Source organism: Stylophora pistillata, chromosome 14 (genome assembly GCF_964205215.1).
Source record: "Stylophora pistillata chromosome 14, jaStyPist1.2, whole genome shotgun sequence".
Classification (NCBI taxonomy): domain Eukaryota; kingdom Metazoa; phylum Cnidaria; class Anthozoa; order Scleractinia; family Pocilloporidae; genus Stylophora; species Stylophora pistillata.
Genome location: NC_142532.1, coordinates 15,804,594 through 15,819,878, shown reverse-complemented (window position 1 = coordinate 15,819,878; position 15,285 = coordinate 15,804,594). Strand labels below are relative to the sequence as shown.

The 15,285-nt window shown below is 37.7% G+C and overlaps 1 protein-coding gene and 1 pseudogene across 2 annotated transcripts in view; both read left to right on the top strand.

Moving 5' to 3' along the window:
* Positions 1-15,285, top strand: part of LOC148716786 (cilia- and flagella-associated protein 70-like) — an 82,726-nt pseudogene that overhangs the window by 36,691 nt on the left and 30,750 nt on the right. The window lies entirely within an intron of this gene.
* LOC148716791 (uncharacterized) lies at positions 12,023-14,911 on the top strand. Its single transcript, XM_088745878.1, has one exon. The coding sequence runs from the start codon at positions 12,689-12,691 to the stop codon at positions 13,463-13,465; it is 777 nt and encodes a 258-aa protein (XP_088602004.1). The 5' UTR covers positions 12,023-12,688; the 3' UTR covers positions 13,466-14,911.

The following is a 15,285-nucleotide window of genomic DNA, read 5'->3' as shown; positions in this document are numbered from 1 at the left end:
AGAACACTAATGTCCCTGGCCGGCAGCGAAGTTCTTTACAACTTGGGAAAAAAGAGCAGAGTTTCGCTCGGAAGTTGTTAATACAAGGATCAAACCACGAAAGAAAGCATTAAAATAGTAACATAACAGGCAAAACAGAACACTCAAGAACACAAAGAAACTTTGAGCTTCAATAAACCCATTACTTTACATGGAAAAATAATTAAGTTTAAAACATCTTTGCTCCCTGACAAACCTGCTGGTCAGTTTTGATTGGTAATTAGACGCATAAGGAATGAAAACAGTTCTGATATGATCACCCGGCGTCGATGAAGAATTATCGTGAAACTCTAGAATTAAAATTAACTCCCAAAAGTTTAGGATAAAGGTTTTGCCGCCTATCTTAAAAACTTGATAGTTTTTTTGGATAAATCTTCCTTCTCTAATTCCTAATCGATACGCAGGCAACACATTTTGAAAATATGCAGTAGACCTCCTGAATCTTTGGTGCTTGCACGCACTGACCTTTGATATAGCTAAAAGCTCTATCATTTAAATACAAATTTTGTCCCTTATCTCGTTTTCTTTCAGGTAAAGTACATGCACAGGTGCATAGTAGTACTTATTAAACGCTACAAAACTCAGGCTCAAATTTCTTTCTTGTGTATTTCTTTCTTTGTTTTGAAAAAAGTTCAAAAACCTCGATTTGATTTGATATTCTTTTTTTAGCCTAATCTCTGATAATAGGCCCTCCACATGAGTATCTCTGGGGAAAAATATGCCATTATGAACCCGCTTTGGGCTGATTCAGGATTTAGTATTCAGCTTATCCAGTTTTAATAAAAAAGACGAGAAAATGACAGAAAAGACCGTGACAGGCGAATGACTCAGACGGAGTTTTCTCTTTGTAGAAATAATTTGAACCAAACTAGTTTTTCTAATCATGGACGCAGAAATGACTCTCTTTTGCTCCTCCCCAAATATACACGTAATTGGCTTACGCAAGTCATGGAGACCTTCATTGCGCTATTAAATCAATAGAGTTTTTGTTCGCGGGCATAGGTATGTTTTGTGCCCGACATGAACTGTGGGCGAGTGGGCGGTGGGTCTCTCTAGAATTTCATATTTACGCAATTTATTCTATCAATAGTATAGCTCCAAAATAGTTCAAAATAATACTTGCTCCGAGCTTTCAAAAAATCCTTAAACTTTGGTCTTTGACTAAGTTAGAGATGTCTTAGCAGATAAATTTACTTCTTCTAAAATGATTACAATAAACAACAGAGTTCGGCTACGAGACGGTCGATATTGGCTTGTCTACCTGTTTCATGGCAATTAACTATTCAGCTCGCAATTCGTGACATAGAACAACTTGTGAAAAAGGGTAGAGAGTCGCTCGGAAGTAATTACAAACAAGTACGTAGGTCCATTAATCGCACTAAAAGGGCCATAACAAAAGGTAACATTAAAATAGAGACTTATAATAAGCAAAACAGAACACTCAAGAGAACAAAGAAATTTCAAATGAATAAAGGCTGATAGTTTCGAAAGAAACTGTTTGGGGCTGCGTCGGTGGGAGTAACGAGATAATTTGGATATATGAACAAAGTTGAAATGGTAAATTGGCCACCGTAATGATTACAAAAGCTGACGTTTCGAGTGTTAGCCCTTCGTCGCAAGGGCTAACGCTCGAAACGTCAGCTTTTGTAATCATTACGGTGGCCAATTTACCATTTCAACTTTGTTGATATATCCAAATTATAAAGAAATTTCAAGCCTCGATAAAGCAATTATTTAAAATCTGTTGTATTCTACAGAAACGAGACCTAAAATCTTGTTTTTGATTTCGTTCTCTTATAGAAGTTGTTTGAAAAAGCAATATATAGTCCGACGTGGAACAGGATTCCCTCTTTTAAGAACAATAATGTCTCTGGCCGGCAGCGAAGTTCTTTACAACTTGGGAAAAAAGAGCAGAGTTTCGCTCGGAAGTTATTAATACAAGGATCAAACCACGAAAGAAAGCATTAAAATAGTAACATAACAGGCAAAACAGAACACTCAAGAACACAAAGAAACTTTGAGCTTCAATAAACCCATTACTTTACATGGAAAAATAATTAAGTTTAAAACATCTTTGCTCCCTGACAAACCTGCTGGTCAGTTTTGATTGGTAATTAGACGCATAAGGAATGAAAACAGTTCTGATATGATCACCCGGCGTCGATGAAGAATTATCGTGAAACTCTAGAATTAAAGTTAACTCCCAAAAGTTTAGGATAAAGGTTTTGCCGCCTATCTTAAAAACTTGATAGTTTTTTTGGATAAATCTTCCTTCTCTAATTCCTAATCGATACGCAGGCAACACATTTTGAAAATATGCAGTAGACCTCCTGAATCTTTGGTGCTTGCACGCACTGACCTTTGATATAGCTAAAAGCTCTATCATTTAAATACAAATTTTGTCCCTTATCTCGTTTTCTTTCAGGTAAAGTACATGCACAGGTGCATAGTAGTACTTATTAAACGCTACAAAACTCAGGCTCAAATTTCTTTCTTGTGTATTTCTTTCTTTGTTTTGAAAAAAGTTCAAAAACCTCGATTTGATTTGATATTCTTTTTTTAGCCTTATCTCTGATAATAGGCCCTCAACATGAGTATCTCTGGGGAAAAATATGCCATTATGAACCCGCTTTGGGCTGATTCAGGATTTAGTATTCAGCTTATCCAGTTTTATGAAAAGAACGAGAAAATGACAGAAAAGACCGTGACAGGCGAATGACTCAGACGGAGTTTTCTCTTTGTAGAAATAATTTGAACCAAACTAGTTTTTCTAATCATGGCCGCAAAAATGACTCTCTTTTGCTCCTCCACAAATATACACGTAATTGGCTTACGCAAGTCATGGAGATCTTCATTGCGCTATTAAATCAATAGAGTTTTTGTTCGCGGGCATAGGTATGTTTTGTGCCCGACATGAACTGTGGGCGAGTGGGCGGTGGGTCTCTCTAGAATTTCATATTTACGCAATTTATTCTATCAATAGTATAGCTCCAAAATAGTTCAAAATAATACTTGCTCCGAGCTTTCAAAAAATCCTTAAACTTTGGTCTTTGACTAAGTTAGAGATGTCTTAGCAGATAAATTTACTTCTTCTAAAATGATTACAATAAACAACAGAGTTCGGCTACGAGACGGTCGATATTAGCTTGTCTACCTGTTTCATGGCAATTAACTATTCAGCTCGCAATTCGTGACATAGAACAACTTGTGAAAAAGGGTAGAGAGTCGCTCGGAAGTAATTACAAACAAGTACGTAGGTCCATTAATCGCACTAAAAGGGCCATAACAAAAGGTAACATTAAAATAGAGACTTATAATAAGCAAAACAGAACACTCAAGAGAACAAAGAAATTTCAAATGAATAAAGGCTGATAGTTTCGAAAGAAACTGTTTGGGGCTGCGTCGGTGGGAGTAACGAGATAATTTGGATATATGAACAAAGTTGAAATGGTAAATTGGCCACCGTAATGATTACAAAAGCTGACGTTTCGAGCGTTAGCCCTTCGTCGCAAGGGCTAACGCGCGAAACGTCAGCTTTTGTAATCATTACGGTGGCCAATTTACCATTTCAACTTTGTTGATATATCCAAATTATAAAGAAATTTCAAGCCTCGATAAAGCAATTATTTAAAATCTGTTGTATTCTACAGAAACGAGACCTAAAATCTTGTTTTTGATTTCGTTCTCTTATAGAACTTGTTTGAAAAAGCAATATATAGTCCGACGTGGAACAGGATTCCCTCTTTTAAGAACAATAATGTCTCTGGCCGGCAGCGAAGTTCTTTACAACTTGGGAAAAAAGAGCAGAGTTTCGCTCGGAAGTTGTTAATACAAGGATCAAACCACGAAAGAAAGCATTAAAATAGTAACATAACAGGCAAAACAGAACACTCAAGAACACAAAGAAACTTTGAGCTTCAATAAACCCATTACTTTACATGGAAAAATAATTAAGTTTAAAACATCTTTGCTCCCTGACAAACCTGCTGGTCAGTTTTGATTGGTAATTAGACGCATAAGGAATGAAAACAGTTCTGATATGATCACCCGGCGTCGATGAAGAATTATCGTGAAACTCTAGAATTAAAATTAAATCCCAAAAGTTTAGGATAAAGGTTTTGACCCCTATCTTGAAAACTTGATAGTTTTTTTGGATAAATCTTCCTTCTCTAATTCCTAATCGATACGCAGGCAACACATTTTGAAAATATGCAGTAGACCTCCTGAATCTTTGGTGCTTGCACGCACTGACCTTTGATATAGCTAAAAGCTCTATCATTTAAATACAAATTTTGTCCCTTATCTCGTTTTCTTTCAGGTAGAGTACATGCACAGGTGCATAGTAGTACTTATTAAACGCTACAAAACTCAGGCTCAAATTTCTTTCTTGTGTATTTCTTTCTTTGTTTTGAGAAAAGTTCAAAAACCTCGATTTGATTTGATATTCTTTTTTTAGCCTTATCTCTGATAATAGACCCTCAACATGAGTATCTCTGGGGAAAAGTATGCCATAATGAACCCCCTTTGGGCTGATTCAGGATTTAGTATTCAGCTTATCCAGTTTTATGAAAAGAACGAGAAAATGACAGAAAAGACCGTGACAGGCGAAAGACTCAGACGGAGTTCTCTCTTTGTAGAACTAACTTGAACCAAACTAGTTTTTCTAATCATGGAAGCAGAAAATGACTCTCTTTTGCTCCTCCACAAATGTACACGTAATTGGCTTACGCAAGTCGTGCAGATCTTCATTGTGCTATTAAATCAATAGAGTTTTTGTTCGCGGGCATAGGTATGTTTTGTGCCCGACAGGAACTGTGGGCGAGTGGGCGGTGGGTCTCTCTAGAATTTCATATTCACGCAAATTATTCTAGCAATAGTATAGCTGCAAAATAGTTCAAAGTAAAACTTGCTCCGAGCTTTCAAAAAATCCTTAAACTTTGGTCTTTGACTAAGTTAGAGATGTCTTAGCAGATAAATTTACTTCTTCTAAAATGATTACAATGAACAACAGCGTTCGGCTACTAGACGGTCGATATTGGCTTGTCTAACTGTTTCATGGTAATTAACTATTCAGCTCGCAATTCGTGACATAGAACAACTTGTGAAAAAGGGTACAGAGTCGCTAGGAAGTGATTACAAACAAGTAGGTCCATTAATCACACTAGTAGGGCCACAACAAAAGGTAACATTAAAATAGAGACTTATAAAAAGCAAAACAGAACACTCAAGTGAACAAAGAAATTTCAAGCCTCGATAAAGCAATTATTTAAAATCTGTTGTATTCTACAGAAACGAGACCTAAAATCTTCTTTTAGATTTCGTTCTCTTATAGAACTTGTTTGAAAAAGCAATATATAGTCCGACGTGGAACAGGATTCCCTCTTTTAAGAACACTAATGTCTCTGGCGGGCAGAGAAGTTCTTTACAACTTAGGAAAAAAGAGCAGAGTTTCGCTTGGAAGTTATTAATACAAGGATCAAACCACGAAAGAAAGCATTAAAATAGTAACATAACAGGCAAAACAGAACACTCAAGAACACAGAGAAACGTTGAGCTTCAATAAAGCCATTACTTTACATGGAAAAATAATTAAGTTTAAAACATCTTTGCTGCCTGACAAACCTACTGGTCAGTTTTGATTGGTTATTAGACGCATAAGGAATGAAAACAGTTCTGATATGATCACCCAGCGTCGATGAAAAATTCTCATGAAACTCTAGGATTAAAATTAAATCCCAAAAGTTTAGGATAAAGGTTCTGCCGCCTATCTTGAAAACTTGATAGTTTTTTTGGATAAATCTTCCTTCTCTAATTCCTAATCGATACGCAGGCAACACATTTTGAAAATATGCAGTAGGCCTCCTGAATTTTTGGTGTAAAAAATAAATGTCTGCCAGAGGGAAAATCACTCAATCGAAAAATAACAGGAAAAGAGAAAGAACAGAGTTTCACTTATAGTAGTCTCGCGCGAGTAACTTTGTGACGCTGCTTTTTTTAAAACACCGTCGCTAGATTGCAGCAGTCTTGCTGATAAGTTCTATCTACATATATGCATATATATATATATATGATTATTATCTACAGGAGCAGAGAAGCAAAAGCCCTTCTACTGGACATATTGAGTACTTGGTTACGACTTGTGAAAAAGGGCACAGCTTCGTTTAGAAGTGATTATTACAAACGAGTAGGTCCATTGATCACACCACAAGTGCTATAAAGAAAGGCAGCATTAAAATACTGACACAAATTAAGCAAACCAGAACACTCAATTACACAATGAAATTTCAGGCTTCGATGGAGCAATTCTTTGAAATTATTATAAAGCTCTTCACACATCTTTGTCTCATGAGAGACTTATTGGATCTCAAATAGTACAGAACACTCAAAGGACAGTCTTGAAGGCAATCGAAACCTCAAGCTAAGGTATGAAAGATTTTACATTTTATGTCGCTTTCTTTTCAAGTCATATTTCTGTCCTTTGTCAGAAGGTAAATGATTTGTAAGAGCTTTCTGCGGAAATCTAAACCTCATGTCTCCATACTTCACGTTTTCTGCCTAGATCAGTCATGTCTCCCCAGTTTGTGCTGTGCTTCGTGTTGGTTTTGATGGGAGCTATTTCAATACAGGGACAACGTCTAAACATCAAGCGTAAATCACCTGCCTTCTTAGTGAGGCGTCATGATCAGGGTGAGTCTTCGACTAAAGTCTCCTAATGTCATTCCTTTAAGAGCTCATATATATATCTATATGGCAATAGAAAATCTCTCGGCCTTCACTGAATTTTATTTGCAACCATTAGCTCGTAAATTACCAGTGTACATTAAAGACAACACCGATCTGCTCAACAGGATTGAGGAGCTAAATTGGAATGGCCCTTTTCCCGAAGGCAATCTATTGGTTTCATGGGATGTTGTCTCAATGTTTCCTAACATAGATAATCAACTCGGTCTTACCGCAGTGAAGAAGGCACTGAATGCCAGAGAAAATAAGCTTCCATCCACTAATTGCATTTTGGAAGCGGTTAAAATTTGTTTGAAGAGCAATCATTCGGTTTTCAGAGAAAACTTCTTTCTACAGGTTCATGGCACAGCCATGGGCCCTAAGAACGCCTGCAGTTATGCAGATCTTGCCATGGGTGAAATAGATTTTCAGGCTAAGTTCTCTGGCCACATAAAGCCGGCTTTGTGGTGGCAATACCGTGATGATGTTTTTGATCTCTGGCAACAAGGCCTTCCGGCACTGCATGAGTTTACTGAATTTATAAACTCCTTGTATCCCACTATAAAATTCGAATTAGTTTCTTCCGAACGAGAGCTCCATGTGCTAGATTTAACTCTACATCTTATCGAGGGTTTTATTAGGACAGACGTTTACTCAAAGCCAACTGATAGTCACCTGTATCTCCCACCATCAAGTGTTCATCCTAAACACGTTTTCAAAGCTATTCCTTACAGTGTGGCGACGAGGTTAGAAAGAAATTGCTCCGAACAAGCTTTTCTTGCCCAGAGAATAACCGAATACAAGGGTTATCTGGTTACTCAAGGTTACCCTTCAAAATTAGTGGATGACCAGTTTCGTAAGGCCTCTACCATACCTAGAAATGATCTACTTAGGACTCATGCCAGATCTAAGAGGAAATTATTCCCATTTGTGACCACACTTAATCCAAATTTACCTGATGTAAGTCGCATCATTAAAAAAACATCTGGGTATTTTGGAATCCAATCCCAAGTTAAAAGAGCTTTTTCCTTCAAATTCCACCATAGCATCCTTTCGCAGATCTAAAAACCTTAAAGAACTGTTGGCGCCATCCCGTTAAAGCGAAGGGGTTGCTGAGGTCAAGGGATGTTTTATATTTGAACGCTGTTCGCGCTACTCATGTACAATATCTGGATGACGTCGTGCATAACGGATGACGTCGCTAGAACGACCAAATTCATTATCACAATAATAAAAAGTCTGAAAGCGTCTCAGTGACAACATTTATGAAATTGGAAAACAGGTCAAGACAGTTTGTATCATAGGGATGAACAAGGACGCGCATAGCGGCCACAAAACTCAGGGATGGTGGAGTTTTCAGTAGGATTTAGACGGACTTAAAACTTTCCTCATCCCGCGCGCAGTGTCATGTTTCGTCAACATATGTTCTTGAAACTACTGTTCTATGCCTTAAAACATGTTAAAGGGCCTGACAAAAGATCCGGAAACAAATTATTTTCTTTCGTCAAATGAGTTGGTAATTGAACGAGTTTCTAAAGCAGAAGTTTCGAGCGTAAGCCGAAAGGGCGAAGGACGCACGCTCGAAGATCATCTTTAGAAACTCTTTGTAGAGGCAAGTTTATATTATATTTGTTTCTATTAACTCAGTTGCTAAAAGCAAATTATCTTCATTTGTAACCTCCACCGAAGTAGCACCACAGTTTCGTTAGAATCTTCCCCTTCACTCTAGCAATGTACAGCGCCGTTAAAAATGAAGTAACACGTTACTGAGAGGACAGACTTCAACTTTCATTGCTAACTTTTTGTGATCTTGTACCGAAGTGTGTCCACATTTTCAAAGAAGAAGTAAACAGGGTGATTTTTATTGTTTCGTTTTTCCTGGTTATCGTTCTATCGACTCTTCGCGAGGATGAGAAGCACATTTTTCGGTGGTTTAAGGGAGGTGAAAATTCAAAAAAATTAGTTTTTGGAAAAATATCAATCACAAGAAAGTGAACCTTGTGTTTTCTAAAACAGTTTCATAAGGGCTTTAATGTGACAAAGTTTGGAACACTCGAAAAAAAGAATGCGTTATTCATGTTAGATACAGAAATGAGAAATCTCTCACTTATATAGACCACGGACAACAAAAAATAACTTAGGAAACCGCGGCAAGGCGAGAACAAAAAAAAATAAAAGAAAAATACACGTCCTTGATAACTTTGAATCTCAAGTTTGAGGCAAAGAATGCAAAGACAACCAAGGTATTTGACTTTTTACTGACGATTTACTGCTCAAAGACACTTGTGAAATAATTATGTGGGCCTGGCTTGTGGCGGATTTGCTGTACTATTTTAAGACATTCCAATTCCTAGGTTGTTTCTCTGTAATATTCTTTGGCCGGATGATTACATACGGGAGAGTTTTCCATAAATTGAATAAGGGGTGTTATCTGGTCGTATTTTGCGTAGAGTGCGTAAATGAGTAACTCGCCATACACGGCGTCAACCAGGTATTGTGCGTATATGCGGCGCGTATGTTGTGCGTATATTCCGTCGATCATTAGTATAATTGAAGCCTTGGACAGAAATCATTCTCATTTACTGAGAGATCTCGAACCACAGGTGGGCCTAATATAGTGTGAAGACAATCGTCAGCTTGGTAGTTTTAATTTCAAGATGAATCGAGTCGCAGTACTACTAATGTGCTTCAAGATGTTATCTTTTTGTGCGGGTAAGTGTCGTAAAACATTGAGTGAACTTTTGAAATTGCATTCTCTGCCACAAAAAGTTATTAGGAGGCTACTGTCGGAATACGAAAACGCCCAAGGTTAGAGTTGAACGTTCATGCCAAGTTATGATTCAGAAACTGACAGAGACTTTGCTTCCGCAACGCACTGTTGTGCGAACCGTTTTATTACGATTTTTTTCAAATGATATTCGCCTTTCAATTGTTCCATGTCAGAGAAACAAAGCCTATTGACGAATAAGTTACAGTTTACATTTTTCCTTCCTCAGTGGCCACAATTGGATCAAAAATGAAAGATAGTTAATTTTTCTCATTTTCTCATTCAGTAGAAAAGAGCCTGGGTAATTACTAGTTCTGCATACCTTCAGTAAATCATCAAATATCTGTGTGTGTTATTTAATATCTGGGTAGTAAATAACACACACCCAATCCTTGCTCCGCTACGTTTTGCCCGTCGTCATTTCGGTCTCAACAACATTTTATGAGTAAAATTGATATTAAGCCCACTTTCAACAGAGGAGTTAAAACCCAAGTTGAACCATTCGTAGAAATTTCCAGAAGTTAGAAAGAATTGTTAGTCTACATGGCTGCGCAATATTTTAAATCAGACTGGTGAATAAGAATACTTTTATGGTTGCATTTCACGAACACTTAACGGTTGCATTTTACAAACGCTTAGAGAGTCGCATTTTACCAACAAGTTAAGTCCCAAATAACCTAAAGCCATTCATTTCACTTACAATACACGAGAGATGTTTACTGGCTCGTGTTTTACATAGCGTGCGTTTGGTTACTGAAGTAAGTAGCGTTTTTATATAGTCTTTTATGCCCCGCTACTGACGATGATCCGATATTTCAACGCCTTTAACCTTTCCTTGACACTTCTTATCCACATTTGCACGTAATTTAGCTATTCAAACGCTTATGACTACCTTTTTAAAGCGAAGTTTATGTGAGTCATGATCATTTTGCGATATAAAGCAATCAGCGTTTTAAGAATTGAATAGTATTGGATCTTTTAGCTTGGTAGTTTTAATTTCACGATGAATAATCGAGTCGTAGTACTAATTTGCTTCAAGATGCTATCTTTTTTTGCGGGTACTACAAATTGAGTGGACTTTTGAAATTGCATTGTCTGCCACAAACAGTTATGGGAGGCTACTGTCGGAGGACGAAAACGCCCGAGGCTAGACGTGAACGTTCATACGTACCATGTTATGAGTCAGAAACTGACAAAGATTTTGCTTCTGCAACAGACTGTTGCGCGAACCACTCCATTAGGATTTTGTGAAAATGATATTTGCCTTTCAATTGTTCAATTCTAGAGGGACAAAACCTATTGAAGAATCAGTTAGAGTTTAAATTTTTCCTTCCTCACTTCCAACAACCAGATCAAAAGATAGTTATTGTTTTCACTTTTCAGTAGAAAAGAGCTTGAGTGATTTTTAATTAGTTCTACATACCTTCAGTAAATCATCAAATATCTGTGTGTTTTATTTAATATCTGGGTATTAAATAACACACACCCAAACCTTGCTCCGCTCCGTTTTGCCAAACGTCATTTCAGTCTCACTGCATTTTATGAGTAAAATTGATATTAAGCCAAGTTCTGCAACAGAGGGGTTAAAACCCAAGTTGAACCATTCGTAGAAATATCCTGTAGTTAGAAAGAATTGTTAGTCTGCATGGTTGCGTAGTATTTTAAATCCGACTGATGTATAAGAACACCTCAGTGGTTGCATTTTACGAACACTTAATGGTTGCATTTTACAAACACTTAAAGAGTCGGATTTTAAAAACACGGTAAGTCTCAAATAAGCTAAAGCTATTCATTTAACTTAACAAGGATGTTTACGGCTGGTTCTTGTTTTACATAGCGTGCGTTATGGTAAAAGTAATTAGCTTTTTTGTTTAGTCCTTTGTGCCCCGCTACTAACGATGACCCGATATTTTAACGGCTGTGACCTTTCCTTGACACTTCTCATCCACATTTTCACGTAACTTAGCAACGGAATGGAAAAAGTAATAGGTCTTCAAAAGTCGATTTAAATTCCCTTTTCAAGTAAGACCTGTTGCTTTAATTAAGTTTCAAACGCTAATGACTACCTTTTCAAAGCGAAGTTTATGTGAGTCATGATTGTTGAAGATAATCTCAGACTAAATGTTGTGAACTGGAGATGTTTAATCTGAACTTGGTCTTCTCATTCAGTACAGCTACAAATTACATAAAACAGAAAGCCAGACTCGAAACTGAAACAAATATTGAATTACAAAAAAAAGAATAACACACAAGCGACAACTTACATATTTTTGGCTATCTTCAAGCTAAACCGAACATCAACATCAAACGACAAAAAAAAAAAGGCAAACATTACTACGCAAAAACAACGCACAACGATTTGAGCACATGTTCGCTAAGGTCATGTGATCTGCACAAGGGGGTACCGGAGGGGCAAACTGTCTCTAACAATGATCATTTTGCAATATAAAGCAATCAGCGTTTTAAAAATTGAATTGTATTGGATCTGTATCAAAAGGGAATAAATATTAATAGGAATGTGGCCATTCCATATTTCATTTGGCAAATGCAAACATGCTCATCTGGAGATAATTGTTTCGTCACCAGACTTTCGTCTTCTAAACCACTGTTCGAGGGTCTCAACTTGAATGGGTTAACTCGTAGCCGTAAAACTGCTAAATAATTAGTCTTAAGGCATAAGAATCGGCAAATTTTAATCTTTAGCCGTAGAAAAGAGTTACCTGTAAAAAAATGTCCTAATTAACAGCTGTCAGAGGTTGCGTAAACGAGTGTAGAGTGTTTCAATAGAGAGATTCAGCATCGCCTTTACGTGAAAGGTGAACGGCAAGAGTGACAACGTGACCACGTTTTTCCACCATTTTTTCACGTTTGCCAGTTGCGCTTTGCTGTTTCTTCGAGAGAGTTACTCTTCCTTGTAAGCTATACAGAGGCGCCTTCAAATCCACCATGACGAGAGCTCACATGAAGCTAAAGCAGATGTCAGAGGTTGCGTAAACGAGTGTAGAGTGTTTCAATAGAGAGATTCAGCATGAATTCTTTAAATAGGTTAAGGTTTTAAAATAAGGTTCGCGCTATTTTACTTGAAACTTTTCGCGTAAACCGTGCGATTCTAAATCTCTCTAATTTCTTTGGTTTTGAACAGAATCCTTGCAACTTGCTAACATGATGTCGAAACTAAATCTGATAAAAACGATGTTAACTGTTTTATTGTCATATTACACCCAAGGAAGCCCTGTTGTGGATTGTCGTAACAACCGAATACCTGGTCTGATTGGCCATTGGCGCATGGACGAGGAGACTGGAAACGAGGTCGCTGATGACTCGGGTTATGAGAACCACGGCTTGGCTGTTGGCCCGGTGTCTAAGCTATCCAAGTTCACTCGCGGTCGCTATTTTGACTCCGATGGAGTAATCTCGGTTTCAGACTCTCCGGTATTGAATTTTGGCACTTCAAGCTTCACAGTGACAGGATGGATTAAGATTTTGGATGTCACCTATCCCCTGACAACCTTTGCTGTAAAGAAGGGTAATAACTGTTATTATACCCCAGGCCGCCAGGGTTGGGTTGCTGGTTGGGAAACAGGGCACCATTACAGAGCCAATGGCCTTGACGTTTGTATGAGAGACAAGAACAACAGAATGGTTCGAAGTACCATCTCCTTTGACAATGGCTTTCAACAGCTTGGTCATTGGGTGCATTACGCCGTTGTCTTTGATCGCCATCAGCATAAAAAAGCCTTCGTTTACATCAATGGCCAAAAGCAGTCAAACTCCCTTGACATCTCTACTGTAACAGGTAGCATCGACAACAACAGTGATCTCTCGTTTGGCCGTTTGTACGGTTGGAAAACCAAGGGAACTCTCGACGAGTATCGACTGTACAACAAGGCTCTGGACGACTTCGACGTTACTGAAATATACAAGGACCACCTTTTGTGAAAAGCACGTTAAAGTCATAATTGACTGACTTTAAACTAACGATGTTGTTTTGTTTGGCTTTCAGTTAGTTTTTGTTTTGTTTTTTGTTTTATTTTTTGTTTTTGTTTTTGTTTTTGTTTTTTTTTTTTTGGTTTCTTTTTTTGTTTTTGTTTTGATTTTGTTTCGTTTTTGTTCGTTTTATTTTTGTTCATGTTTTTTTGTTTTGTTTTGTTATGTTTTTTTTTTCTTTTTTATTCGCCTTTCCGTGCGAGAGAAACCAGCAATTATACCTCGCTGGGGAGGGAGGAGGGGTGGGGGAAGCGGTGCGGCTGGAGGATTTTGGTCCTGCTGTAAAGCTCTGTAATATTGTTATGATCTCCCTAAAATGGCAGCACCCCTTTATACTCTGTTGCCAACGACTGATCTCTGCTCCGTTTCCCCTGACAACCATATAATCCCAGCAAATTCCTCCGTTCCCCTTCCTCCCTCCTCTCCGAGGCGTAAAATGATTTTTGCTTTCTGAATGATGGGTTTATGCAGGCTAATTCTTTAAAATAACGAGAAATGGAATTAAAGAATGCTTTTGAAGTATCAATTTTTCTTCAGGTTGTGTAGATTTTTTCTAGTTTTAGCACTTCTCGTTTTGTCGTCAAGCGATAGGTTCCTCCCAATTACTTAGTCCCATCCAGAGTGATACCCTTCTATGTCAGGAATTTTTTTTTTTTAACACAAATACACACAGAACTCAGAATTTGACGGAGTGCAACTTGAATCTTCTACTATAGGTGATGTCATTCCGTTTCCAAGTGCATATTCAAAATGTATTGATCCACTTCAGATAGAAAAAGAACGCGTAGACCAGACAGTAACGGAATTTTTTTCACAATGATAAGATCTCTAGCACATTTTCTGGTTTCCTTAGCAAATGTTTCCAAAGTCAAATTTAATCTTTAACAACCTCTCGTAAACAAGTTAACTGTGATGTAATTTCCCTTTGACTATCATGGTCTTAAGTAAGTTAGCCATTTTTGCGACGTGAATTCCTTTTGAAATGCTGCATTAAATCCCAAAATAAGGCTAATTAGGATTAAGCTGCGAGAAGATCTCGCACCTGACACAATTTAAACCAACTAGTTTATTTAGCTACTTAGAGTCTGTGACAATCTCTACTCATCGTTAGCAAGACGAGTAGAAGTAGGAGCAAAATGGTAGTTGTAATTATCAGGGAAACGGCCACTGACTCGCAGGAAGAAAGCTTGCGCCTGCTTTTTCTTCATATCCACCATTTCACGGCCTAGCTTTTTACCATGAAAAATACCACTCGACAAAACAAAACCAACTTGCAAGGCGTTGACAACACTAACCGAAATTCAACTTTAGAATGTACTCCACGTTTAAGACTAAATTTTGAGGGAAAAAATTTCTCTTTAAAATTCACGATTTTAAAATAAATAAACTCTACTTTTCTCATTCCCGTTCCAGACAAATTTGAGAAAAAATGTTAGGAGCACCTAGGAAAAGCTTGTCGGGCAGCAGCCGTAACTCTCATACTTAGATCTTACCGCATAACTGTAACAGTAAAAGGATAAGGTAAGAGACTAAAGCAGCTGTACAAAAAAAAAAAATTCAGTACCAACCCTTTCTTCTCTCATTAAGGTGCACAACTTGGGGGTTTCGTTTCGTCATCGTTATAGAGGCTAGAACGTTTGAGATTTTGATGCAAGTAAGGGATTCACGCAAATTACTGCGCATGGCATTTCCTATTGACGACGCGACTTGAGAGAAGAAACTAGGGAATTGATACACGATCCTGTTCCATATGGGTTGCTGAAATCTCAGCT

What these genes read in the sequence shown, in the direction of transcription:
- LOC148716791 (XM_088745878.1), top strand. Translation starts at nt 12,689, where the DNA reads ATGATGTCGAAACTAAATCTGATAAAAACGATGTTAACTGTTTTATTG.